Here is a 27,151-nt window from a genome sequence, read left to right on the forward strand (position 1 = left end):
GACCCTTTACTTCCTTTGAGGAAATGCTATCTTTACTTTACAATAAGGAAAAATGGATCACAGAACTTGAAATAAGGAATAAAACAAGTAACATCAGTAACCTCATCAACACAGAGAGGGTGGAGTACATCATACCTGAGCTTCAATCTCTGCACTGGGTGCATGTGTGTTAAAGGATTAACTTCAAAATACTACTTGTTGTCTATAAAGCTTTGAATGGTGTCAGGCCTATCTCAGATTCACAGGATATGAAACATAAGAAACTCGGGATTTCCTTTTAACAACAGCTTTGACTTATTGTGTTACATTTGTCTTAAGAAAGCTTTTGCTTACTTTGTTTCCTTTATTACCATGTAATACACAGTGAATTGCTTTGTGTCTGAATGTTGAACAAATGAATGCTGTCTCCTGGTTTAATGTCAGATATTTAAATTGCTGGGTTCAACGAAGACATTAAAAAAATTAAAAAATCAGGCGCTTTCACTCTTGTCACTTTCAGGGTAGAGAGAGAGAGAGAGAGAGAGAGAGAGAGAGAGAGAGAGAGAGAGAGAGAGAGAGAGAGAGAGAGAGAGAGAGAGAGAGAGAGAGAGAGAGAGAACTTCCGTTTGCCTCCGACCAATGAGCTGGTTCCACATGCGGACACTGAACACCGCATTCGACGAAGAGACGCGATTGGTGCCGATGAGGACGCTGCTGATTCCGCAACACACGGGCAGAGCCGAGCTGCAACTTAACCACATGTTTAAATCATCCATTCGGACAGGTCACTCCGGGATTTCGCTGTTTTAAAAAAAGAAGAAGACAACGTTAAGGACGCCCAGCCGAAGCCGCGGCGCTGATATGAACGTTTCCCCTCACAGTGTCGGGAGAAAGCTAGCGGAGCACAGCCGGTGAATTCAAGCGGAGCCCGAACAGTGAGCTAGCATTAGCCTGTTAGCTTCCCGTTAGCTTGGGAGTTGCTAATAAAAATTCGTCCACTCATTTTGTACACCTGCGCCGCCGCGCTGCCTCGTGTCAAAGCCACCGGGCAGTCATCGCCAGCACCGCGGACTTCTGCGCTCGTATTTTACAGTGTCTGTGTTTTATTATTAATTTCGTGAAAGGAGAAGGGGACCGTGACAGGTTGAGGTCGGGACCAGCGGAGCAAGCGTTGTCCTCAAGTGGCCGTTCACCATGGACAACGCACACACGAAGACGGTGGAGGAAGTTTACAGCTTTTTTAACGTGAACGAAAGCACGGGCCTCAGCTTGGAGGAGGTGAAGAAACAACGGGAACGATATGGACCGAACGGTGAGTGTATGTAGCTGCGCGTTTGAAGCTAATATCCCGGTGTCATGTATGGCCAATGGCTCCTCGTTTTAACGGGCGAACACGGCGGAAGGCTGTTGACGTCACGCTCCGTGTGTTGAAATACCGGCAGGCTTCACTTCTGCTCCCGAACCATTAATCACACGATCGTCCCATTCTGCCTTGAAAATGTGCTCCTCTACCTCTGCAGCAACATGCTACTCGCTGTACACAAAGTAGAGACATTAACCTAACTGCTTATCCACCTCTTTTTGTGTGTGTTTGTGTGTCTGTGCTCTGGATGCGATGATCTTGCAGAGCTGCCAGCTGAAGAGGGTGAGTCAACTTTTAGATATCAGTGGTTTTGCACCAGCTTTTGCAATATATTTACATAGTTTTTAACATTAATTCACCTCCTCTCTTAGGTAAATCCTTGTGGGAGCTGGTGGTTGAACAATTTGAGGACTTGCTTGTCAGGATCCTTCTACTTGCTGCCCTCATATCCTTTGTAAGTATTACACCTGTGTTTTGCTAGCTGTGCCTGTGGCTTGTCCACCGTTCAACCAATACAACTGATAAAAACGTCTAATGAGTTCAGTGGTTCATATATGGCTTTTGTTTTACTTCCGGATAGCAAAGCCTCATTTGTCTGTTTGCCCAGTTATCAAGATTGGAGGTTGACACGCGATTAAGTTGTGTTAAATATTCCTGTCAAAGATAACAGAGGAGTAGCGATGGGACTTTAAAGAGGTGGCTGTTTACACTGAAATCTTAAATACATGTACCTGGTTCATTTCCCTCAAGATGGTGTAGTCTGGATAAAGTTTTAAAGTTTGGCTATCCGCCAGTTGGACATTGAGTATGAAACAGCCATGTTTCAGTTTCAGGCTTGCAGCCATAACGGTGTCTGTCAGCCCTTAGTTTACATACAGTCAGTTTTGGATGGGCTCTGTGCAGATCACAGTTTGACTCTAAAGCTATTAAAAGTAGAAGAGGAAGGCGCCCAGACAGTCGGGACATAACCCAGATGATATTCTTTCTTTCTTTTTTTGCATTGTTCCGTTTTAAATAAGCAAACATAGGTGCAAGCATGGTTTTGCTCTTGGCGCAAATCATAAAACATTGGCGTTTCCTGTAACATTATTGCAATGATTCGACTGTGTTAGTCCAATATTCATCATAATAAGAATAGATGTAAAGATGAATGAAATTGAGGTTAATGCACTGTGAAAAAAGCTGTCCTGTGACTTGTTCGATTATGTGTCATGATGTTGCTAGTATAAGCAGTGTACTCAGTGAGTTGAGGCAACACATTCTCAAGAAGTCATCATGTCTTTCTAATGATAAAATGGCTCAACACAGTTGCAATGGATCCATCGCAAGCATTCCGACTACTTATTTGGTATTTAGATGACATTTACGATGACTGTCTTTATCACAAAATAATTGTGTGCCACTGTGGCCACCTGAGTTCTGCTCTACAATTAGTCACTGGCCCAGTGAATCAGAATATTATCTATTGGCGTTATAAGGAAAGCCAACTTTGCTTCCAAATCAATAACTGTAGTACACTGTGTGCCCTCAGTAACGCACTGTGTGCTTTTATTTAATGTGACAAAATGTGATGACAAAGTTATGTTCAAACATTTTTTAAGTTTTAGATATTTCTCAATGGTCAGCTGCAAGAAAAGCTATTTGGCGAAGAATTGGAGCTGTCTTCTCATTGCAGTTACTTAAATAGGTTAGAGTAAGAGTAGGGGCTGTTGGATTGTCTTTCGACACACTTCAGTCCTGACACAGATTCTAAAAGAGGAGAAACTGGTTACTACTCTCTCCCTCTCTAACACACTTGGCCCAGTTTGCTCCTCTGGCAGAGGTTGACTTCATATTTATCATGACGATCAGCCGCTTGCTAATAGTTGAAAGTCTTTATGCCAAATAAATGTACGTCAAAGTGGATTTCTGGCATGTTTTCACTGACGACTAAAGTGTGTGGAAAAGAGATTTCAAAACAAATCCTTTGGTTATATTTCCTAAAAGCTTTGTAATCAGACCTCATGACCTTAAAGAAATTGAGAGTCAAAAAACGCAATATGATTCTGATTTGTTGTCCTTGCTCACCGTTATGTTGTTTGTGAAGTTGTGAAAATAGTGAAAATACAGCTAAATTAAATCATAGTTTGCCATAAAATAATAAACCTGAACTGAGTGGTGTACATTTTCTGGTGAACCACATTTATTTGATTTGAGTCATGAGTCAATATTTGATATAAATGATTTTTGGGGTCTGATAAGACGCTGAGCTGGAGACAAAATACACTGCAGGAGTAAGTTTGCTGAGGCAACAAAGACAATCAGCTGAAAATAGCTTTGACCTTTCTGCCTCTTGTTTGTCCCATTCCTGCAGATGACGTAAAGTGGCGTGCAACATTGATTGCTGATTTTTGTGTGAATATTGAAAGCCCTTTGTTTTGTCATTTATTTGTCTGAAGGTCAGGCTCCATCATGGAAGGTTGTTGTTTTAAGTTTTTTTTCTTTTTTCTGAAAAGCGTAGTGTTTTGCTGTGCTCTGTGACTACAACATGATTAAATACATACATTGAATGCAATAAACATGTCGATTTATTCTAATTTATTGCGTTTTGATTTGTGCACAGGGGCTGGCTTGGTTCGAAGAGGGAGAAGAAACCGTTACAGCCTTCGTGGAGCCTTTTGTGATCCTTCTAATTCTCATAGCTAATGCTATTGTTGGAGTCTGGCAGGTAAACACACATTGCAGTTTTCACTCTTATTAGTTCAAGTCAGGACTGTTGAATCTGATATGTGTATATACTGTCTCTGAAAATACATGTATTTCTACAAATATAAAATGGAAACTCTTTAAATTTATTGAGATGAAACCTTCACAGTGTTGATTTATAGCAACTTTATTGGGGTAGTTTGCTAAAGTATATTTTCAACTAGATGAATCCACCGACTGAACTTTTATTTTGGTAAAATAAGGTCGATGATTGTCTTGTAAACATCAATTCAAAGTCTTGGGTGCACGATTTAACTGGTGGAGTTCCGACATGTTTATAATTTCCTGATAATTATAACAATTATGTGCCGCACCAATGTGAAGTTTGCAAACAATCAACTTGTGAATAGAGAATCACTAGTTCCTGGAGACACAATGGCCTGTCACTAATGCGAAGTAATTGCCTTACCCCAAGACTCAATGAGAATGGGTTTGACCACTCCCTTCCAGGAAGTCACTGCAGGTCATTTGAGGGGCATCATTGATTTGGTGCAAGTCGTAACTTGGATGCTCTTCTTGACACAACCCGATTAGTTGAGTCGCTCATTAACTCACCACAGTGACCTGTTGGTAATAGGCTTTGAACCACTAACTGCTCACAACACACCTAAAACTCAACATTGAGTTTAAAATAACATTGTGACAAAAGATGTGTATCATTTTTTCTGGTGCCATGGTTATCGTTAAAGGTTTCTGGGAAGGGGTAATACCTTGTGTAGCTTGTGGTAGACTTGCTGAAAGAGGACATCAGTGGTGTCAGCTTGTGCTGATTGATGTTTAGATCAACACTCTGCATTAATAAGCACCTGGCTCCATTTAATTTAAAGCAATCTATCTGTGTTCTGTTTCCCAGTTGTCTATCATGACAAGCTCACTGTGCAGTCTGGCAAACTAGGATGCTTCTCATTATACCTTATGCACATTATTCCATCCTTTTTTTTTTTTTTTTTTTACTTTGCATTAATGAAATACTTGGTGCAGAAGTTTCTTGAACACCCCCAGTTAGTATGTATTAGTTTATGGCAGGGAAGGGCAATTAGTTATGGCTAATGCTTTAATGACAATTTAAATCTCATTAATTCTGTAATAAAATGAGTGTTTGCTTTTCAAATGACATTTCTTTGAAACCAATAATTTCTGAAATTGATGTAAATTTGCTCACAGGCCTCTAAGAATGGTTTTTGGTGTCTGGTTTATAGTTAGAGATTATTGCTGAAATGAATAAAGGCGTTTCCCTTACAGACTTGGAAGTTTTACTGGTTTTGTGTTTATCTAATGGACCAGTAGAGAAAGCTCTTGTAGATAAATTGTGGTAAACGGGCACAAATGAATGGGTTAAAGGTCAGGGTTAAACAAATGAGGCAGCCTCCTAAGTCTAAGACTACTAACGCCTGTCATATCTGCATGTCTGTCTGTGAACGCTACCTGATGATTAATATTGAGACAATACGTAGGATGACTCTCATGCTTGTCGATCGCACCATGTGCTTTGTAAACGACGACACCCGAAATGCCGGCTGGATCTCAGCTGGATGGCCTTGTATGAAGTGCTCATTGAAAGTCCTGCTGAGGCTTGTGGAGATGAGGGGGTGTTAAGTGGCTGTTTCCCCTTGTTTTTACAAACAAAGCCTTAATGAATGGTGTGGCGGGGGAAGAGTGCTCTCTCAACTAAAGCTGTGCCAGAGCTGTTCTGGTCTCACCTGAATTGTGGATTTTTCCGTTTGGTTTTATATATCTGTAGCTTTTTTTTTCTTTACCATGTCCAAATTTGTCTTCATTCTGAGCCATCTTTAATATCGGTGTCCTGGCTCTTACTAAAAACTATAATATCCTGTCTTGCCGTGTGTTTTAATAAATGCTGCCTGCCCACCGGCAAGGTTTTGAGCAGCAGCTGAAAAGTTAGATGCTGTCAGCTTATTATAGAAGAGCACTTTGTGATGACTATTTCAGTCTTTTACAACACACTCCAGTGTTTACTTAATTCCACTCAACTGCATATCCTAGTTCACAAGTCATGGGTTCTTTATTTTTTTAATTCCTTGCTTTGTTTATCCAAGAGTCACTTTAAGCGCCGTGATTTGTTGGTTATGGATTTGAGTGCTCTGACTTAAATTGAAAATCTGACAAGTAACTTCCTTTATTTTTTAGCTAGGTTAAGTAAAGTGCGTCATGTTTTTTTGTGAAAATTGCTGTCGTCTGACATTTTTTTCCATCACTTTTTTTTTAAAAAATTCGTTAAGGAGCGGAATGCAGAAAATGCCATTGAAGCACTCAAGGAATACGAGCCGGAGATGGGGAAGGTGTACCGCCAGGACAGGAAGAGTGTCCAGAGAATCAAGGCCAGGGACATCGTGCCTGGGGACATCGTGGAGGTTGCTGGTAAGATGAGAAGTATTGGATATCAAATGTGCCGTTTATGTATCACCTTTTGATACAAAACATTGAGATTGTTGACATTGAGTGTCCTGAAAGGCGCTCTTTAAATAATAGGTTAAGGTTACTCTGAATTTAAGTTGTCCATGCAAAATCCAGTCAAAACAACAGAATCAGTTTCATTGAAACTGTTGACGTTATCACTCTTGTAAAACATGACCATGGCTCCAACAAAACATGATTTTGGTTATCCCAAAATTAAATAAATGTGATGTGAGAGGGGGAAAAAGCTGTTTTGTAACAATGATCCATAGTGTTGTGATGCTCTTCTACAAAGTTTGGAGCAAACAGCTGATCCCTCATCCTGTTCATCTCCCTTGACAATTTGCCTTATAATCATTGTACAAAGTGAGTGAAGTAGTTACGCAATAGATGAGCAGAGGTTCAGCGTGTTCCTGAACATTTCTTGGCTAACCTCAACTTCGATAGGGCCACATATGTTTATTCCTTTCTGCGTCACCGCGTGTCGTTTTCCTGGTTTTCTGTGTTTTCTTACGAGACTTTATTTAGCCTCTTTTTTATCTTTCTTCTTTGTTTGTGTGTTTTTATTCATTGCCGTTTATGTTAATAAAGAAGCTTCCTGTGTAGAATTTGCAGACAAAACACAATAGAGTATGACCACAGTGAAGTATTTACATTGTCCTCAGAAGCTCAGAAGAAAATGCACTGGAAGTTGTGGGATTTTACCTAAATCATTCTGCAATGCTTGATACAATTTAATTTATTGATGGTAAAAATGCAGAGCTGAAATTGTTTATTCACATATGACATTTTGCAGCCTTTGATGACCAGCGTCCAGCCAAGCTCTCTTTTTATTCATGTGACATTTCTTCAGATGAATGTCTGTGGTTTTCTTGCTTCTGACAGTAGTCCTCAGCACGGACTGCCGCAAGTTTACTTTTACGGTCATGCTTCAGACGTTTGCTAATGATATTAAATCTCGGATACAGTGCTTCGGCTATAATGCCATGTTCAGAAATGTGCAGTTTCTTCAGTCTTCTCTCTGATATTTTAGTTTCAGCCAATCAATCATGAGATCTTGAGATGTTAACAGTTCTAGCCCTTTGATGTGTGTGGCTTCTGTAGCTGGAAGCTATTCCATCGGCATGGATCTGCAATAAGTACATATCACTGTAGTATTTCTTGTAAGTACTCAACTTTAGCTACTGAACTGCTAATAGATTTCCATTTCTGTCAGGAAATGATTTAAGAGCATTATATAGGATAGCAGAGCGCGTTCGAGCAGGAATATGGTTTATATCATTGCAGTGCTCTCCTTCACAACATGAGGAGGTTTGTGAGTGTAATTCAACTTGCCTGTACTGACGATAGTTAACAGAGTATGCATATTATGCTGTAGTTTTTTTCTTTTTTTGATAACATAGTAAGGATTATGACCGTTCTTGTTCTCCCACTGTCAGATGTACTCTTTTGAATCAAAATGTTCAAGCCGCCTGTCTCCACTAACTCCAGGCAAAATTTGTCCTCTGTTCGCGTGCTCGTCGTGTTTCAAGTGTAACAATTTTAATCTGTTGGTTTTGCAGTGTGACTGCTTCCAGTAACCACAGTTATCTCTGAAGTGGGACTACTGAATAATTTTCCATTGGTGACATGACTTCAAGCTTTCAGCTTGATACAAAAAGATAAAATTAACATTTTTTTAATCTATTTAAAGGAGACATAGTGTGTTATAATTTGATATATATTACAGTTTTTTCCTATCATGCTATAGGGTAATCATACTTTAAGTGGTAATGTTGGAGGAAGCGGTTACGTCATCTGACATGGCTACTAAATTCTACGACTGACAGTTTTCATCATTACTCTCTTCATAATCTGAGGTTATCTGTAAGGCTCGACTGCCATTTTCCATTATTTTATAGAATCGTGGACCGTGGTGGCCCAGCCGTTAAAACAGTGAGCTCTGTGGCTCTGAGGTCAAGGTTCAAATTGAGTGTTGCATCAAGAAGCACATCTGGACAGCTGAGCCAACTCTGCAAAGGAAAAGCTGAAAGACGATCAATTATTTTTCATATCTTGACAAAGGTCACTTTGGAAGTAGTTATTTTACTTAAGTCATACCTTGAGGTCGCATGGTCAGTTAATCAATCCTCCTTCATTCAATCTTTAAATTCCAACCTGATTCACTCTACTGAACAGCAGTGACAGTTCTTTCTTTTGCCGTGTTTTTGTTTCACCTTGTATTCTCTCTTTGGAACGCAGAGGTGAAACTGCTCCCCTCTGTTTTATTTTCGTGTCTGATACTTTTACCCCCTGTCTGAGGCTCTCCGTTAATGTTGTCCCGACCCTTTGGGAGAAGACAGCCAGGCAGGATGTAACGAGCAGAAAGGATACAGAATCAGTTTGATGAATAATTTGGGCTCCAGATGGCTACATGGCCAGATATCTGCGCTTGTGTTTAAGAGTCTGTCTATCGTCATCACCAAAGCTATTTGTCTCAGTATGCACTGCTTGCTTCATTTCTTTGCCTCTCAGATGTTCTGGTTATTGAGCCACTGTTATGAGACACAAAGTTACATTTATTACATAATCTGAGGCTCGTTTATGTCTGTGCAGGGTTTGTCTTGTGCCTTTTTTTCCATTTGTGAAAAAAAAAGTCCCTGGAGGGCTCTTGGAACTCTTGGTAGGTCTCTGAAGGCTGGAAGCCTACGTGCTCGTGGATTAGGGAGCCTCAGTCGCGAAGAGAGAAAATATACAACCCCCTGAAGGCTCTAAAGATTCTCTGGACCCCCCATGATGAATAGTTTAGTGCTACATACTCTGCATTGTAATTTAAATCTATTTATGAGATACAGTGTACTTTATTTTGTGACGGGATGCTGATTTTGAACAGACTTGGCATATTCATTCATTCACATGAGTCAGAGGTTATACTTTGATGTGATAAATTCTGAATGAAATCAGGTGCAGTCTGTTCAAATTGATGAAGTGTTATCTGTATAGATAAACAGTTTGACATCCGCCCCTCTCTTAATAGATGAAACAGATGAAGTTTGTGTTCACAAGGGAGAAGGAGAAATCTCTGTCCCAGAGGACGATGTGAGAGTTACAAAGAGCCTGTTGTGGAAGATAAAGGAAAGATAGTCAGCCGGAGTTCAAACAGCTGCACATTTCGGGTTCATCACGTTACATCAAATTTCTTTGAGCACAAAGTATTTGTTATCAATGTGTGTAATGAATAAAGAATAGCAGTAATGATACACCAAAAACAACTCTTGCTTATCGTATGTCATTTTCATTGAAAGTAACTTATAAGACAATTTTTGCAGCATGTGATGCATCGGTCTTCAACAAATTCACACTGACTGCTCACCCAGGTACAAACAGAAGAGACAGCTCCATTATTTCCCTGCTCCCTCAAGTGAGACAGGTGTCATGCTGTCACATTTATTGTACTCATTTATTTTCTGTTGTTTTTTTGCCCAATTCTCGACATCATGTACTCATTCTTGGGGAGCGGCCTTGTTTTGTGGACACTGGTTGTGAGTCATTATGTTTTGAAGACACAGTTGAACAGGTCAACATTCACCATGTTTATTCAGCTGCGACTCGGAGTCCGAACTATTACCATTATGTGTTCACAAGAAACGTGCACCAAACAAGTTGGGCTTAGATGAGCTGGTTGCTGATATTGGCACATTGATGTTTTATTTATTTATTTTTTTTTTTCCCAAATACGCCATCTTTGATTTCATACAGTCTGTAAGCTCAGATTACCAAAATGCCAATTTATCACAAACGGTGCACCGTAAATTAACGTCCTCTCTACTTGTAACACTGAATTGGTTCTAGCATGTCTTTCTGTCACCGGCGTAACCCCATTGCTGGTGAAAGTGGGTTAGTCTGCTTGCTGTGACCTTATTCCCAATATGCACCAATGGTTGTTTTTCGAATACTCCAAGGCAGGAAGTAGGTTTTCTAATTAGTGACTTTTTGTGGGAACCTTCCCACAGGGCTTTGGGTCTTAATATATTTCCAGCGTCTGCCGTTCTCCAGTTCCTTTGTGTGTCCTCCCTCTGTGGTATGTTTGCCCATCTCCTCTGCTATCTAGTGTCAGTTAAGTGGGGATCCGCTCTGAAAGCAGGCAGGTGATGATGAAGAGGTTTTGACAGTGTGTTGTCGACTGGAGGACCAAATTTGGTCGTACAGCTGGTACAGCATGAACTCAACACACAGCACAACATGCTTTATAAGTAAGCCGCATAGCTTAGGAAAGATCTGAAACGAGACCGGTTTAATTCATTGCATCGTCCTCGAGTGGAGTTTCCTCGCTTCAGTGTCTATATTATTAGCAACAAGCTGTCAGAAACTTCCCAAGAGTGACCAGTATGAATGAACTATCTTCACGCTTGGACAAATACTGTTTCTATTTCAGCTTATGTGACGTTACACGGGTTCTCCCTGCAAAAAAAAAAAAAAGTTTTTTCACCATCCCTCCCCCCAAATCCAGCAGTGTGCTTTCGAATGATCAAAAATAGTTTTCCCATTTTTGGATGCGTGCTTTGCTGCGCTAATCTATCCCTTCTTGCTGATTCTCCCCTTCCTTTTTCTCTTCCTCTCCACTCAAAAGGGCCGTGTTGAGACCCAGAGGCTGTCAGCACTCTGCACTGTCCACAGAAGGAACTCTTAAGAGCTTCTGGGTCATTGCTTCTACCTTCACCCTTTCAGGCTATGTGATGTCTTACTGTAAACTCTTAAGTAATATTGCTTTCCAGCAGTGCGTTTCCCCCGTCTAGATTTTTCATTAAAATGTCAACCATCAATTTTCGGTGCAATTGGGACCCTAACTGCCTCGGTGTCTTATTGTGTTATGTTATTGTTGTTTCATCCAATATTATTAAGCCTTTAGGCCAGACATGGGCAGCTGGAGACCTGCAGGCCACACGCAGCCTGCGTTCCCATATTTTGCGACCTGACCTAAAAATTAATAATGTATTGGATTTGCAGGTAATTGGTAGCGTAGTGGTGATTTTAAACACATGTAAACCAGATAGGAATCTAAATTTTTGCTCTTTGGTTCATTACAAGTTATGAAATAGCCCCAAATGCATGCCTGTTAATGAAAATGACAGACATTCAGCTAATCATTTGCAGCAAATCAGCTGAAATCATATCAAACAAATATAAATTCATGCTGACGGTGATTAAAGTTTCATTTGGTTGAGAAGTTTTAGCTCATTTCTTAGGAAACCGCAGCAGCTTCAAGATTGTATATTTAGGATTTCTTCATCCTGTGCTGAAGCTGTTGAATTCATTTGTATTGACACAGTTAAAGCTTAACAGGACCAAACATAGATTTATTTAGAATTTTTATCAGTTGAGTGTGCCTGCCTCTTTTTCCAAAGAAACTTCAACTTTCAGTGTCTTGTAGTTGATCAGTGTTTCTGTGTTTTGGTAATACTGAAAAGCCTATGTTGTAAATGGGTGAATCACTGGTGAATCTTGTACTGCAGAAATCTTGAAGGCACCAGAAGAAGTAGAATATAGGTTCAAAGCTGCTTTTGGATACCTTTCAAATTTTTATGCTGTTCTAGGCTGTTTGTCTTCCTGATTGCAAAAGGAGCCTCCTGATCAGGCTGTCTTAAGAACCTAGCAATGACAAAATCGTTAGATTCGGGTGCGATTTTGCACGAAAGGATGTAAAATGTGGAGGACTGGATTTCCAAGACTAAGACTGCACAAGACGGGAATGGTTATGAGAAGTGTGGATCTGTATTCCTGTTCATGGTGATAGGAGTTAAAGGTTAAATCTAGCATTGGGCAACATCCTGAGAGATTTCAGGATATCTGTGTGACATTGTGAAACCCTGGTGGGAAAGCTAGCCCTGAGTGAAATGCATAAAAACAACTCGTCCACTGTTGAGTTAACATCTGGTTGACCAGTTCTTTTTTAGCCTCAGCCTCTGTAAAATTTGGCTGTAAAATTTGCAATTTTACAGCCAAATTTTACAATGTGAATGACTACATGCATGACAGAAGCATCTTAGAACAACAGTGAAACCTTATTCTTCTTCCTTTTTAATGTTTTTTGTGAAGACAAACTGAATAGAATCAGACTTATGAGCGGATGCATCTGTTTGTGTAGTGCACTATAAATATTAAGTCCTTTCTTCCTTTAAACCAGACCATAAAACTGAGAGGCTCATTTCCTAGAAATTTATCTGTGCAGATCAGACCCAACTACAGGTGAAACCACACAGAGTAGTCAGACCTCTCCCCTTGAGAGCAAAGCTAATAAATGTCTCCGGCTTTAGACAAAGAAAACACTTGCCTGATATGCGGTGTGTATTTACATTTTGCGTTGGTTTTACTGGGGATTGTGAAGACGTGGAAAGAATGAGTCGTGATCTATTTATGTCCAGTGCAGCAGATGAGTGGAACATGAATAATTTTTGAATGCATGACTTTCTCCCAGCCTCTCCAACAAATAACTCCAGTTTGATTATTTTGTTATTCACAATGAGCATGAAGTGGGCTAACAGAGCAGATTAATTTCATGCCTAAAAGTTTAGTGTGTCTGGTGATCTGTGCTTAGTTGTTAATTGCTTATTTATTCAAATAAGTTTTAATAAACAAATTTTGACACTGTAGAATTCTAAAAATTTTTAATATGAGGAGTATCTAGTTACAGAGTTGGAACTGTATTCCATCAAGTCATTCTTCATGTGCTTGTGTTTGAAGTATCCTTCTACCTGTTGTCTGCTCCCTCTAAGTACCTCTTAACAATTTAAATACATTTAAGTGTCTTCAGTGTTTTGTTTCTTCTCTCCACAGTCGGTGATAAAGTGCCTGCAGACATCAGGCTGTGCTCCATCAAGTCAACAACGCTGAGGGTAGACCAATCGATCCTGACAGGTGAAGTCACTTTCAATCTCTTCTCTGCACCTACACTTTAGACATATGATTCCACTGTCAGATTGTGCTGTTTTTCAATGTTTTTGGATATCTTCCACATTTACAGTGTTTTTCTTTTTGTACTTTCCTGCGTCGATTTGTTACCCACTCCTCAACCTCAGTACTCCTTTTATGCACATGGCTTTATCACACTCATCTGTCAAAGCTGGTCACTCGCTGCCATAGTGAAAGGAAAATGGATATCTCTTAAATGAGTAATTGGTCAGTGAAGTTCATGGAAAAGAGTAAAAGGGGGGGATTATTGACAGATGGTAAATGTCGGAGAGAAGAACTTCATGTGAATCAAGTCCTTAAATCTCTTGTCTTGCTCTGCTGCCTTAATTGGTAGCAAATTCCACAGGATATTTTAGTGTTTGAGCTATTTTCCCCCACTCTCCCCTTCCCCATTCATGGCCATGCTGCATGTCAAATGCTCCCTGCTTTCAGGAGTGTGCACAGTTCGCACAGCTGATTTCACACACAGACACACGTTGTAAGCACACATCAGATGAGAGGGTTTGAAAGGCAATGGCAAGGCAGTATTTGATAATTGTCAGGGCTGCCCAGTCAGCTGAAAAGCCATTTCCACACACACACATCTGCCCAAAGTGTCAGCCAACCGTCTCAGCTGCAACTCTGCGCCTTGCCGTGCCAGAACTCTGTTTTTCAATTCTTCTTTCTTTTTATTTTTTCTCCTTGTAGGAGAGTCGGTGTCTGTGATCAAGCACACAGACCCGGTGCCGGACCCACGTGCTGTCAACCAGGACAAGAAGAACATGCTCTTTTCTGTGAGATACTTTATGCTGCTTGGGATTACTTTGAGTTTTTTTTTTTTTCCCCCTTGTTCCATGAAATCTTCCCCCCTTATCTTTTGTGTGTCTGTCTCCACTTATGAACTCAATAATAAGCTGCTGGTATCCCGCATGTCCTTTCTCGGAAGATCACCATATGTTCTTCTTTGTCTGCTTTGACACCTATACTTGGACACCTGACAAGTCCTACTCTGTTTGCAATGACGTTTCAATGTAATTATTATCTAGTTTTATGACACCGGCCAGAAAGCACTATTAATGCAAACATGTGACAGTGTGAGGGGGAAAAAAATGATAGATTCCCACTCCTGGTGTTTGACTGGCTTCTAATTTAAAAAAAAAACAAAAAAAAACACGTGCAGTTAAATAAAAACAAGCCTGATGTAATTGACAGCTGACTGAGCCAACGCCATGTGTCTGTGACAGACGTAATGGATCCAGAGCAGGAACAGCAGCTTATCAAAACCATGAAAAACTGCTCTCTAATTGCAGATATATTTGTATTGATATAGTGCCCTCCAGAGCACTCTTAAGTTTATTATGTAAAATTGTATACGTAAACATGCACTTAAAAATAATTTTCTTCCAAACTGTACAAAAAAAATTCTCCTTCAGCATCGTTCAGTTGTTTAGTATGCGCACGAATGGCCGGCATACTGCTGCACCACTCACAGACAGGCTTCTCTGTTTTGTGCGCCCTTCACAAACAGTTTTGACAACATTAAAGCAGCTTCTCTACTGCTTTAATTGTCTTCTAACAAAGGAGTGACAAAACAACTGAAGCAGCAATCTTGATTTATCAAGGAGCTATTTAGTCATTTCACTTTATAATTCAGTTTTTACAGCTATTTTTCTGTTTTCGCTGCATTGGAAAAACCTATATTGCCTGCATGAACGAGTCACGAGAATCATTAGTTCCTAAGAATTATTTCTGGAATGTTTTTTTCCTCTTCTTTTGTTCTTTAAATTATGCAGAAATTGATGGATCTACTCACGACGCATGTTGACTCTTGCCACATGTAAAATCACTTGTTTATTTTTGACGCGTCTCAGAGTAGTTGTAAAACTAGTTTCCCCTCTTTTTTGCCCAGAGGCAAAGTGTGTAATGTGTTGAATAACTTTTTCCACTGATCCGTTTCCACAGGGCACCAACATCGCAGCCGGTAAGGCCGTCGGCGTGGTGGTGGCCACCGCTGGCAACACTGAGATCGGCAAGATCAGAGATGAGATGGCTTCAACGGAACAAGAGCGCACGCCCCTGCAGCAGAAGCTGGATGAGTTTGGCCAGCAGTTGTCGAAGGTCAGTGAACTCGTTTCATATTGTTGAGTGTCACTTTAATCAAAACGCTGAGTCCAAATTGTCATGTGTAAGTGATACATGTGTGGACTTGCAGGTTATTTCACTGATCTGCATCGCTGTGTGGATCATCAACATTGGGCATTTCAATGATCCTGTCCACGGAGGTTCCTGGATCCGAGGAGCCGTTTATTACTTTAAGATTGCCGTCGCCCTGGCGGTGGCTGCGATCCCTGAAGGTAAACAGAGTTAGACACATACAACCATGTCCTTGAAATGCTTGTTGCTCTGAGAAGAGCCAATTGAAAATCCTATCAGGCGGGCTTTCTCCAGTACTTCATGATGAAAGGACTTGTTAGGGTTTTCATCCCAGGAATGAATAATGTAATTCAAATATAAATCAGAAAGTGTTTCTGGAATGGTTTCTTTCTCACCACGAGTCGTATTCATCTCCTTTTCCAGGTCTGCCTGCTGTCATCACTACCTGCCTGGCTTTGGGAACACGTCGCATGGCCAAGAAAAATGCCATTGTCCGCAGTTTGCCCTCCGTGGAGACCCTCGGCTGCACATCTGTTATCTGCTCTGACAAGACCGGCACACTGACCACCAATCAGATGTCCGTGTGCAGGGTAAGAGAGCAAGAGTAACAGTTCCTACGCAAGCTGGCACAGATAAATCAAAGAACTTGTTTTTCTTTTGAATGAGTGCCAGCTGGAACTGTATGTGTCGCTTCTGATTAGTTGGTATTGTTTTAGAAGTAAATACGTTCCAGCTGCGTCATTCACTTCTGGTAACAATCCCGGTTTACGTAAATATTACAGTAAAACACTGTACCATAAAACATGATGTGGGTTTTGTTGTGACACCATTAGGCTTCAATAATGTGTTTACTGAATCTGCACATCACAAATCACAACCAACCAAACTGAAGCATTCAAAAGCAAACCTTCTCACTTAAAATCCTCAAACCAGGTTTAACTTTTGATGTCGATGCATGAAATTAGTGGGCCTTTTTTTGTGACAACAGACTCAATTTTTTTCCATCTCATGAATTACAGAGAGAATTGATTTTTGTACTGCATGCACGTCTTAAATGACGGACGTTAATACAAGACAGAATTGAAATCTGCTGTGATGTTTGGAGATGTGGCGCTGTGTAAAACCGAATGTTGGAGGTTCCTAAAATTTCAGTTTGAATTGAGCAGGAAGGAGAGATTAAAAAATGGTCAGAGGCACAAGTTAGGGTCACACACTGTACTTTCAGTGCACGTAAACATATTTAACTTTCAGATTCATCTGGGGGTTTTTATCATGGATTAAGAAGACTCAGATAAGAGGCGAGTGTAATAACCTGATGTTTAAGGTGGTATCTTGCGACAGGCGATGTGCAACTCATATGGTGTAGTCTGACTTTGTTGCATTGTGAAGATTGAGATGATGCAAATTATTAGAATGAGGAGCTGCGTTGGTGCTCACTGCAGTGTTGGCCCCTTTCAGTGCTAATTTCAAATCAACTCATAATCATTTGCAGAGCCTGAAAATACACATTGCTCATGTTGAGAAATAGTACATAAACACATTTCATCATATGTTGATGTATCTACAGGCATTAGATAGAGATACTTTCAGTTGTTATGCATAGTGGAGATGACAGAAAACTGCACAGTTCTAATTAGTTGACATGAGTGGTGGTGAAAAATAATGCTGGCAAAGTCTGATAAACAAGCTGTTCTTCTGGATGATTTCATTGAAGGAGCGGCAGGTGAACTGAATTTCTTAACATTACTTGGATTAAATCCAAATCAATCCAGCAATCAGCGAGCACAGAGCTTCACATGCACAGCATGCAAACACCATGTGTGACAGTTAATTTATGAGCTTGTGTATCATCTCCAGGTCAGCAGTACACTGAGAGGTCGTTTACTGGATCTAAACACTCCGGAGGATGTTGAAGATTAGATTGTGAAGTCGCGGAGATGAAATGAGATCCAGAAGTATATTGTGTGCATGTTTTCCCCAAGGAGAAAAAACATCACTCGAGTGCGAACTTGACTGTGGTCAAAGTGAAGTTCTCGCTCTTTTTCCGTCCCTTCATCATTCTCCATCGTGCTTTCCTTCAGCCCCCACCCCTTATTGAAGCAGCACACTGATCAGTATGCAGTAGTTAGTCACTTGCAGCAAAACCAGTAGAGTTGCATAACTGACCTTGTGTCTCCTTTGGCTGTCTCCTGATATCTTCATCCCACCCTCATCCTGCAGAATCTGTGCAAATCCAACCTATGCTGAGCAATTTCAAAACCTCCTTACTGAGCTCCAATGGGATCGCGGTGTCACTTCATGCCTGTTTGATGCATTTTTGACAGACGTAGCACTGTAAGTGATATCTCTGTCCAAATACGGCTCTACTGTAATTGGCTCCCTGAGCGACTGTGAAGCTTACGATTCAGTTTCTCGGGCGGTTTTGGATCAGACGGTTACTGACTGCTGCCTGAAAACCTCACTGTACATAATGGCAGGTCATCATTTCATTCCCACATTTTTATCTGAATCTATAGTGCTTCTTATGTTCCAAAACTCGGTGGCTCGGGTTCAGAAGCCTTGTGAATAAATAAAATGCTGATTTATAATAGGGATATCTGGATCTTGTGTTTTGTCAATAAAGGCTTCAGTCGACAGTAGCAGTAAGTTCTTTGTAAATGTTTCCAGTTTAAAAAGTCCCTGTGCATTTCCATTTAAATATTACTTTTACCCAGGCTGGCATAACTCACATAAGCTCTGCCTAACAGACTGCAACAAGACATCAGTGAACCCTCTGCACCCCACAGTAATCTGTGTCTGCTTTTGCTCAGCAGTTTATGACCATTTTATTGGTGTATTCAGTTCTGCATGTGAGAGCGGACTCCTGTCTTGGCAGATTCTTTCAGGTTGATTGTGGTCTGCTGCCACCTGCTGGATGCACTTTATATATACCATACTTCTCAACCTTTGCAATGAAATCCCCACAAAACAAGTATCTGTCCATCCTCTTCCCCCCTTTACCCTCGTGATTTTGTGGTGACATGATGCAGAACACAGAGTATCAGACGTCTCTGTCCGCAACTTCCTCCAGCTTTTCTGTGAAGACGGTGGAGTCTGTCCAGCAGGTCAACCTCTGGGCTGCATCAGAACACATCCAAAATTTGATATATATGTTAATCGGTCTTATTCTGGTCTCCAGGTTTTTTCCCCATGAACAATAAAGTTTGTGTGGAAGTGTGCAATAATGATGTGCTCCTGTTTTTGTTCCCAGATGTTTATCATTGACCAGGCTGAGGGCGATCACTGTTCATTGAAGGAATTTACTGTAACTGGATCCACATATGCCCCAGATGGAGAAGTGTGAGTATTTATTTGCTCAGGCCTGTTTGCTACAAGATAAAAAAAAATTGGATTCTTCTGTGTTGATAATCTATTGTATAAAGCCTGTTACTTCATCTTGCTCTGTGAAATATTTTGTTCAGGTACCACGATGGAAAGCTTGTCAAATGTTCCCAGTATGATGCGCTGGTGGAGCTGGCCTCGATCTGTGCCCTCTGTAATGACTCCTCACTGGACTATAACGAGGTTGGTGAAGTCAAGTGCTCCTCATCCAAAAAAAGGCTCAACATGTGGAATGTCTTGATCATGATTGACCTTGTGCGTCTGTGTTTACGTTTGTAGACCAAAGGTGTGTATGAGAAGGTGGGTGAGGCGACAGAGACGGCCCTCACGTGTCTGGTGGAGAAGATGAACGTGTTTGACACAGACGTGAAAGGCCTGTCTAAGATTGAGCGAGCCAATGCCTGTAATTGTGTACGTAACCTTTTACCATTCAAAGTCAATTCCTTACATTATAAAGACTCGGTTCTGCACTTGATTTAAATAGTTTATTGACAAAATACACTGATTGCTCATTGTATCTTATTTATTTAGGTGATCAAGCAGCTGATGAAGAAAGAGTTTACTTTGGAATTCTCTCGAGACAGGAAGTCCATGTCTGTGTATTGCACTCCTAACAAAGCACGCTCTTCTGTTGGAAAGATGTTTGTGAAGGTAAGAATTGTGGACATTGAGCGTCATTGCAGAGTTCTGGTCTGCGAAATGCCCTGCTCTCCTACTTATTTAACCCTTCGGTGTGTGTCTGCTTACAGGGTGCACCTGAGGGAGTGATTGACAGGTGCACACACATCCGCGTAGGAGGAAACAAAGTCCCTCTGACTGCCGGTATCAAGGAGAAGCTGATGTCCGTCATTAGAGAGTATGGAACCGGCAGGGACACCCTGCGTTGTCTGGCTCTGGCCACCCGCGATAACCCCATGAGCAAAGACGAGCTGGCGCTGGAGGACTCGAGTCGCTTCATTGAGTACGAGGTGAGAGCAGGGACACACCATCTAAAAATGTTGAATCCCACGTCGCTTTGCTGCATTAATTTGGATTTTTTTTCTTCATCCAGACCGATCTGACCTTTGTGGGCTGTGTGGGCATGCTGGATCCTCCCAGGGCAGAGGTGGCAGCCTCTATCAGGCTCTGCCGTCTGGCTGGCATCCGAGTGATCATGATCACAGGAGACAACAAAGGTATGTCGAGAGCCACATCTGTGATCCTTTTGCTGATTTAATATAAAATAATATAAAATATCAGCTGTGCATGCACGAGCTTGAAAGAGTAATTACTGTGATTCATCCTCTAGGTACGGCAGTGGCTATCTGCAGGCGGATTGGTATTTTTGGCGAGAATGAAGACGTTTCCACCATGGCGTTTACCGGCAGGGAGTTTGACGATCTGTCACCTGCTGCGCAGAGAGACGCTGTGGTCAAGGCCCGCTGCTTTGCCCGTGTTGAGCCTTCACATAAATCCAAAATTGTTGAGTATCTGCAGTCCTACGATGAGATTACAGCCATGGTAAGGGAAAGGTTTTTCACTCATTCATTAGTCTGTGTTGTGTTTAGAGATATAGGTGCTGGTATTGGCTAAAAAACAAACCACTCAACCCCCCAGCGTACCCAGTCTTATAAATAAATCCTGTAGCTAGTTTCTCATTCTAATCAACAAATTTCAGAGTAGAAGTGTAAACACAACGAAGACAACTGTCCGAAATGACAGAAATTAAAGAGCAGAATTAAACGTGTAGCGGGTTCTACGGTGACTTACTACTTCCACTTAGTGCAACAAAGTAATATTGCTGGCAATTCACATACATTATCCTCATTCCAGGTTCAATGCAGTTATATATTTCTTCCAGTGATGCAAAACCAGCCAACACAGAGCATCAAGTGTTTGTGATTTAACCCCAGTCTCACTGGAAGCTGCAGTACCTGCAGCAGATCATCAGCTTTGTAAAGACTCATTATGTGATGTATTGGCTCTGTTTTATATGAATGTTGAAGCATTATGTAAATAGTATTATAGTGTTTAGGTTTGTCAATGTTATTGGTATTAAAACACTGACTTCTCCTGTCTTGTGCTGTTTTCATCTTCCTGTCAGACTGGCGATGGAGTGAACGACGCCCCTGCTCTTAAAAAGGCTGAGATCGGCATCGCCATGGGCTCCGGCACAGCCGTGGCCAAGACCGCCTCTGAGATGGTGCTTGCTGACGACAACTTTTCCACCATTGTCGCTGCAGTCGAGGAAGGCCGAGCTATTTATAATAACATGAAGCAGTTTATCAGATACCTCATCTCTTCCAATGTTGGCGAAGTCGTCTGGTAAGGATGGGAGATTTTTAAAAACAAATCTTCGGCTTTCTTGAATGATAAATCACTCTGAAATACACCCACGCTTTGTTTTGTTAATTAGCCTGCTTATTGTTTCCGTAGCATCTTCCTGACTGCAGCGCTGGGTTTTCCTGAAGCGCTCATCCCCGTTCAGCTGCTCTGGGTCAACCTGGTGACGGATGGCTTCCCCGCCACCGCTTTAGGCTTCAACCCCCCAGATTTGGACATCATGTACAAGCCTCCACGCAGTGCTCGAGAGCCGCTCATCTCCGGATGGCTCTTCTGCAGATATCTCGCCATTGGATGTAAGTTCAAGGGGGATTACTGTGGAAAGAAATCCTTTCCATTCAATCCTTTTAGGTGTGGAAGTAGAGACATTGTCTCCGATGAGAGTAACCAGCTGTCATTTATGAATAACTGCTGATTTGTGTCACCAGGTTACGTTGGTGCTGCTACGGTCGGCGCTGCTGCCTGGTGGTTTGTTGCTGCTGAGGATGGACCAAGGATCACTTTTTACCAGCTGGTAGGACTGAAACGTCTGCTGTCGCAGACGTCAGGCATACATCCACACTTTAATTTCATCAAAGTTTTTCACAGTTTGCTCTAATCTGTTTTTTTTTTTTTTTTTCCTTCACCTGTTATAGAGCCATTTCCTCCAGTGTGGTCCAGAAAACCCAGACTTTCAGGGTCTGGACTGCAAGATCTTCGAGTCTCCTTACCCCATGACCATGGCCTTGTCAGTGCTGGTCACCATTGAGATGTGCAATGCTCTAAACAGGTCCGTTTTAACACAGGATCCTGACTGTTGGCGCCAGTTAAGCTAAAGTTAAGTTGTGCCTTTTGCTTCTTCACTGAGTAACTTTTAACAAACGCTTCTGTGCGTTTTGTTTCTCAGCGTGTCGGAGAACCAGTCTCTGCTGCGGATGCCTCCCTGGGAGAACGTGTGGCTGCTGGGAGCGATCTGCCTCTCCATGTCTCTTCACTTCCTCATTCTCTATGTGGAGCCTCTTGCAGTAAGAGCATTAGCATGAAATCAGAGTCATTTATTGAAATCTTCACTCAGATTATAACATCAACTGGTCTTGGGACAACAGGAAATAGCAGTTATCCATGCATGACACCACCCAGTGGAAGTAGAGTTGCAGTCACAACCTAAATAAAACTATAAACTCCTGATGGTCAGTGAGCCATCACAAAACTGACCGAAACAAAGAGGGCAAACACCCCTGATTGCATTGTATGAATATCTGAGTGAAGGGTGAACCGTGCACAGATGGCCACCTATATAAAGCTTGCTGTATGATTTGTTGTTATTCTTGATTTTAGCTCAATTGTTAATTCACTCATCGGTCTGATTTGCATAGTCTTACTCTCTCATCAAAATTAGACCTATAAACCAGAGTTGAGCACATCATACTGAATAGTCCCAAAATAATTCACTGGGTGCTTTTATTCCAACTTGTTTTCAATTTATTTGATTCATCTTTGAATTAGCTGCCTGTGCAGGTAGATTTCCTGAAGCTTTCATTGAGCGCCACTGATCTGCGGCGTGACTAATCTTGTCTTTGTTTTCAGATAATCTTCCAGATCACTCCTCTGAATCTGATACAGTGGCTCATGGTGCTCAAGATCTCGCTGCCCGTCATCCTCCTGGACGAAATGCTCAAGTTCTTTACCAGGAACTGGCTGGAGCCCGGTAAAGAGCTGGAGAAGCCCGACGGCTCCAAAGGCTGTGCCCTGTCTGCATGTTTGGAGGGCATCTCCTGGCCCTTCGTGGCCATTTCCCTGCCCCTGGTCCTCTGGATCTACAGCTCCGACACTAACATGGCCGACCTGTTCTGGTCCTGTCTGACTTGAGCACAACCTCGACTCTTTCCATTCCTCCCCTCACCCTCACCCACTGCCATCACCTCCCTCTTTCCTCTCCTCCTCCTCCTCCTCCTCCTCCTCCACTCTCCCTCCCTCCCTTCCTAAATGTGCATAGCTAGAGTGTGTGTGCGCGAGTTTGTAGAGTGTAGCGTGCGTGTGCGCTTGTGCGTGTGTACAAGAAGGACCAACTTTAAGTCACGAAACGTAACAAATAATATCAAATGTTAACATTGGCGAAGCTCTGAGTTGGGATAGGATTTGTGCGTGGGTGAGGCTTTAATCGTGAGTGTTAGAAGGGCGTCTCTCCCATAGCCATGGACATTGTTGCTGGTTCAAATGAAAATATACTGTTGCCAGTTTTTTTTTTTTTTTAATTGTTTGGTTAAAGCTGATAATGCCTTTAAAGGTTACTATTTTTAACAATGTTGGGAATCTCATATGTCCTATGTCACTACAGTAACAACAGCAAATTGTTTGATTTAGTTCCCCTCTCGATGAAAAAAGGAAATGTAAGACATTAGAAACGGCGATCTGTACAGAGATTGAACACTATTTTATGCAACTTTTTTTTATGGCTTTGTAAATTGTTTGACCAGCGTGGCTTAGACATACCGCCTTGATTTGTTTTGTTTTGTTTTTTTTTTTTTTTAATGTTTACCATTGTGTCTTCAGTATATATTCAGAACTCTTTCAGAGAGGACAAGCTCCATGTGGCAGACAAGGATGGGGAAAGGTTTGGGACTCCCGAGTGAAATGTTGTGAATGCTCAGCTACAAAAAAAAAAAAAAACAAAAGAAAAAAAAAAAACAACCGAAAAAAACAAGCCGCATGTCCTGTGACCAAGCATGAACTGTATGTGGTTTTCCCATTTCTAATTTAATTGTGTATGTCCCCCATGTTTAGAGCGTAAATTAACTTCATGGATGTTTTTCTTTCTTTTTTTTTAATCTTAATGATTGAGAATAAGTCAGTTTTTTTTCTGCACTGGGCAGAGCACAGCTACCTCAATATGAAGAAAAAAGAATTACTTGTTTTTGCTCATCTCTAGATGCTTTTCCTCCAGTCTAGCTAAAGCGTAACATCTGAGGTGTGCCCCTATTTGCTTGTGCAGAAAACAAAGATCAAAATCTTTCATTCCCTCTTTAACCTTTTTAAGAATATATTTGGTTTGTGCTGATCTGTGACATACATAACTTTATTTGTGCTTTGGAGACAGAACTGGGTGGGGATGCTGTAAACCGATTACCATCTCCATGGCGTTTGATTCAAAGGAACCTAATATTAAAATCTTTAAGAACTACTAATACATCAAGAACTCCAAATGGATTGAACATTAAAAAAAATCCCAATGTTCTTTTTTCTGTTTTTTTTTTACTTCAAGGAAAAATACACCCATGAAACCTTTGAATCAAGTGTTTTCTGTCTTTATTTAATACAACTGAAGCCCGTGGCTGTCGACATTCTTCATATCCAGTGTTGTTTTTTGTATGTGCTTATGATACTTGAATACAGATCATTTCAGACATACGAATGCTTCGGTTTTCTTGGCACAACCTGGCGGGCGGGAGCTCTTAACAGAAACTGATCCGTGTGGTTGTTTTGACTCGTACAAGCTTTGCTCTGTTGTGGGGAACATCATACACTCTGTGGTAGTCGTGTCAAATTCAGAGCCTAATACGGTCGAAACGGCACTAATCTGAAGCGTCGTCTTGTGTGTGAGAAAGCCCTCCTCTCGTCCGAAGCATGTGTTTTTGGGAGCAGAAGCCTGCGTTTGGTCACACTGTGTTTTGTGTTCCACATAACAACTGTGTGCTTTTCTTCTTCAATGCCTTCCACTGGCCCCCCTGTCGCCACAGTGAGTATCCGCTCGTCCTACACTCTTACCAAACACCACTTCAGTCCTGTTCAACACAGGAGGTTCAGTAGTTTTCCCTCATTTAAGTAAAGAATATCTTCCAGGTGAATGTAGACATGAAAGTGATTGATAATGAGTCAACCACACGTCACTACTGTGAATGTCACCGTGTGCTGTTCGTTTCACCCCTCACTTGCTTATTTTCACCAAGCTGGTTCTTGTAGACAAATTCCTGTGGACTTTTTTTTTGTTTGTTTTTTTTTAATCAGTCAGCTAACTCCATTTTCCTCTCCTTTCCTCTTTCAGGTTGTCTCTCTTAAAAAGCTTCAGATAATTTGTTGGGGCGGCCTTAAACAGTTTTGGGGGTCGTCTCCAACCGTCCAGCTCGCGCACTCAGTCCGACTTCACCACACATCCGAGGCCGTGAAGACCAGCAGTACGTACCTTTGCACAGGGCAGAATGGACACGTAGACCAAACATGTAAGGGTGTACTCAAAAATGAATATATATAAAAGGTGGAGCACATGACTACACATAAACACACACGTACACTTATTTACACACTTATACCTCCGTGTGCAAATGCTAAATCTTTTGAAGTTTCCGTGTGCAGGGGAGTTTCGACGCCCTCGGTGATCCTTCGTGCATGAAGAACTCGTTTCCAACTTCCATGGTAGCTTGTCACCAGACTTTTAGAAACACTGGGTTTGAATGGTCTTACCTGTACATCAGTGTACAATTCCATCCATGCATGCGTTTCAGCTGTACGTAGGCTTTGCGATTTGTATTTATAGATTGTTATGTATAATACTCAAATGGCATATTAAGATGGTTTTCAGATGGATATATCGGATATTGGGTACTCACTGTTTTTATTGTAACGGTTTGGGTAATTTGCACAACTTTAGACATGGATTAATGACTCATGCTGAACATGACTGTGCTCTACTTGAGGTTTTTGTTGTTGATTTTTTTTTTAAACTTTTTCCCTTGAACAGTTAATAGTTGTATAGGTTACTCCGCTATCCATTTCCTTTATGACTTTTAGTCCCCTGCAATGAGTGCAACAGACCGACACTGATTCATTGGTAATCCTGCAATACAACAGTGTTCTGTTTTCTCATGGCCTCTGCTTTATCATAGTCATATTTATCAACTGCTGTAAAACTGTGATCTAACGCGGGGGGATTGATGAGGTCTCCTCAGTGACATCCGGTGGAAGAATAGTAACCATATGTAGAATAAGGTGATCATTATTGAAGACTAATAATGATTGTACATGCATTACTGAGGTTGTGGTTTCAGGTAAATAAAAATAATCTAGTATTTGATTTGTGTCGTGTTGTTTCATTGCACCGAGTGAGGTGTAAAAAGCCATCAACATCTCGGAAGGGTCACCGGTGAATTGACACTTGAGAAAATCAACGCAGTGCAGAGAGAACATGGAAACAGATAAACTATTTACAACTACAACCCATTGGCAGTCAACGTATTCAGTATCAATTTTGTTTCATTTAGAAAATTCGATCACTCGACGAAAAAATTTTATGAATGATTGAGAAGTAAAACGTTTGACACTAAGAATCTTTTAGTGACAGTTCATATTGATTGCAGTGCTGTGTGCTTTAAAATAAGCTAAACTGTTGTATGAATTGAGTCAAACAGTTAGACCGCAGTGTGGACTGTCATTAAAGTCAAGGTGCCCTAAGCCAGAGATTTCCTCCACTCATGACTTCTGGAGCTAATCCCAGCCTGCAAAGATTAAAAGGCAGAATAAACCCTCTGCAGATTGCCAGGTCCAGAAGAAAATCCATGCACACACAAAGAACACACGAATTCCAAACAGAGGATTTAGAGCCTCTGCAGCACTGGTGAATAACATTATCCAACTTTTCTGAAAACTAATCAAAGTGAGTAATAATAATACATTTCCCTGTATAATCACTTTAGCTATAGCATCCTGTTCCTCATTAATATATGACGGTGTATTTTTGATTAGCATCTCCATTACTCAATTATTCTGTTAGTTATAGAATATCACAACTTTTGGTGAGATGTTGCACATTTTCATTAAAAAAACGAACAAAAAAAAAAACTTGTCAATCCGTCCATCTTCTATTTAGTACACACGGGACAGATGGGTTATCAG

General features: G+C 41.2%; 1 protein-coding gene across 1 annotated transcript; it reads left to right on the forward strand.

Moving 5' to 3' along the window:
- Nucleotides 1-640: 640 nt before the first annotated feature.
- atp2a2b (ATPase sarcoplasmic/endoplasmic reticulum Ca2+ transporting 2b) lies at nt 641-25,701 on the forward strand. The gene is made up of 24 exons (XM_030084342.1): nt 641-1,291; nt 1,607-1,624; nt 1,714-1,796; nt 3,945-4,049; nt 6,328-6,466; nt 13,316-13,396; nt 14,138-14,223; nt 15,392-15,547; nt 15,642-15,783; nt 16,007-16,173; nt 18,834-18,922; nt 19,045-19,147; nt 19,244-19,375; nt 19,496-19,615; nt 19,714-19,932; nt 20,016-20,139; nt 20,253-20,464; nt 21,048-21,268; nt 21,380-21,582; nt 21,715-21,800; nt 21,922-22,055; nt 22,173-22,290; nt 22,853-25,001; nt 25,308-25,701. Exons 1-23 carry the CDS (start codon nt 1,174-1,176, stop codon nt 23,132-23,134), a joined length of 3,138 nt encoding a protein of 1,045 aa, XP_029940202.1. The 5' UTR covers nt 641-1,173; the 3' UTR covers nt 23,135-25,001; nt 25,308-25,701.
- Nucleotides 25,702-27,151: the final 1,450 nt, after the last annotated feature.

The sequence above is a fragment of the Salarias fasciatus genome, assembly GCF_902148845.1.
Source record: "Salarias fasciatus chromosome 7 unlocalized genomic scaffold, fSalaFa1.1 super_scaffold_4, whole genome shotgun sequence".
Lineage (NCBI taxonomy): Eukaryota > Metazoa > Chordata > Actinopteri > Blenniiformes > Blenniidae > Salarias > Salarias fasciatus.

Bases quoted from the DNA above. Each gene is read 5' to 3' on its own strand.
- atp2a2b (XM_030084342.1), top strand. From the start codon at position 1,174: ATGGACAACGCACACACGAAGACGGTGGAGGAAGTTTACAGCTTTTTT. The intron at 6,467-13,315 runs GTAAGATGAGAA...TTCTCTCCACAG, and splicing joins GGACATCGTGGAGGTTGCTG to TCGGTGATAAAGTGCCTGCA. The intron at 21,801-21,921 runs GTAGGACTGAAA...CACCTGTTATAG, and splicing joins GGATCACTTTTTACCAGCTG to AGCCATTTCCTCCAGTGTGG.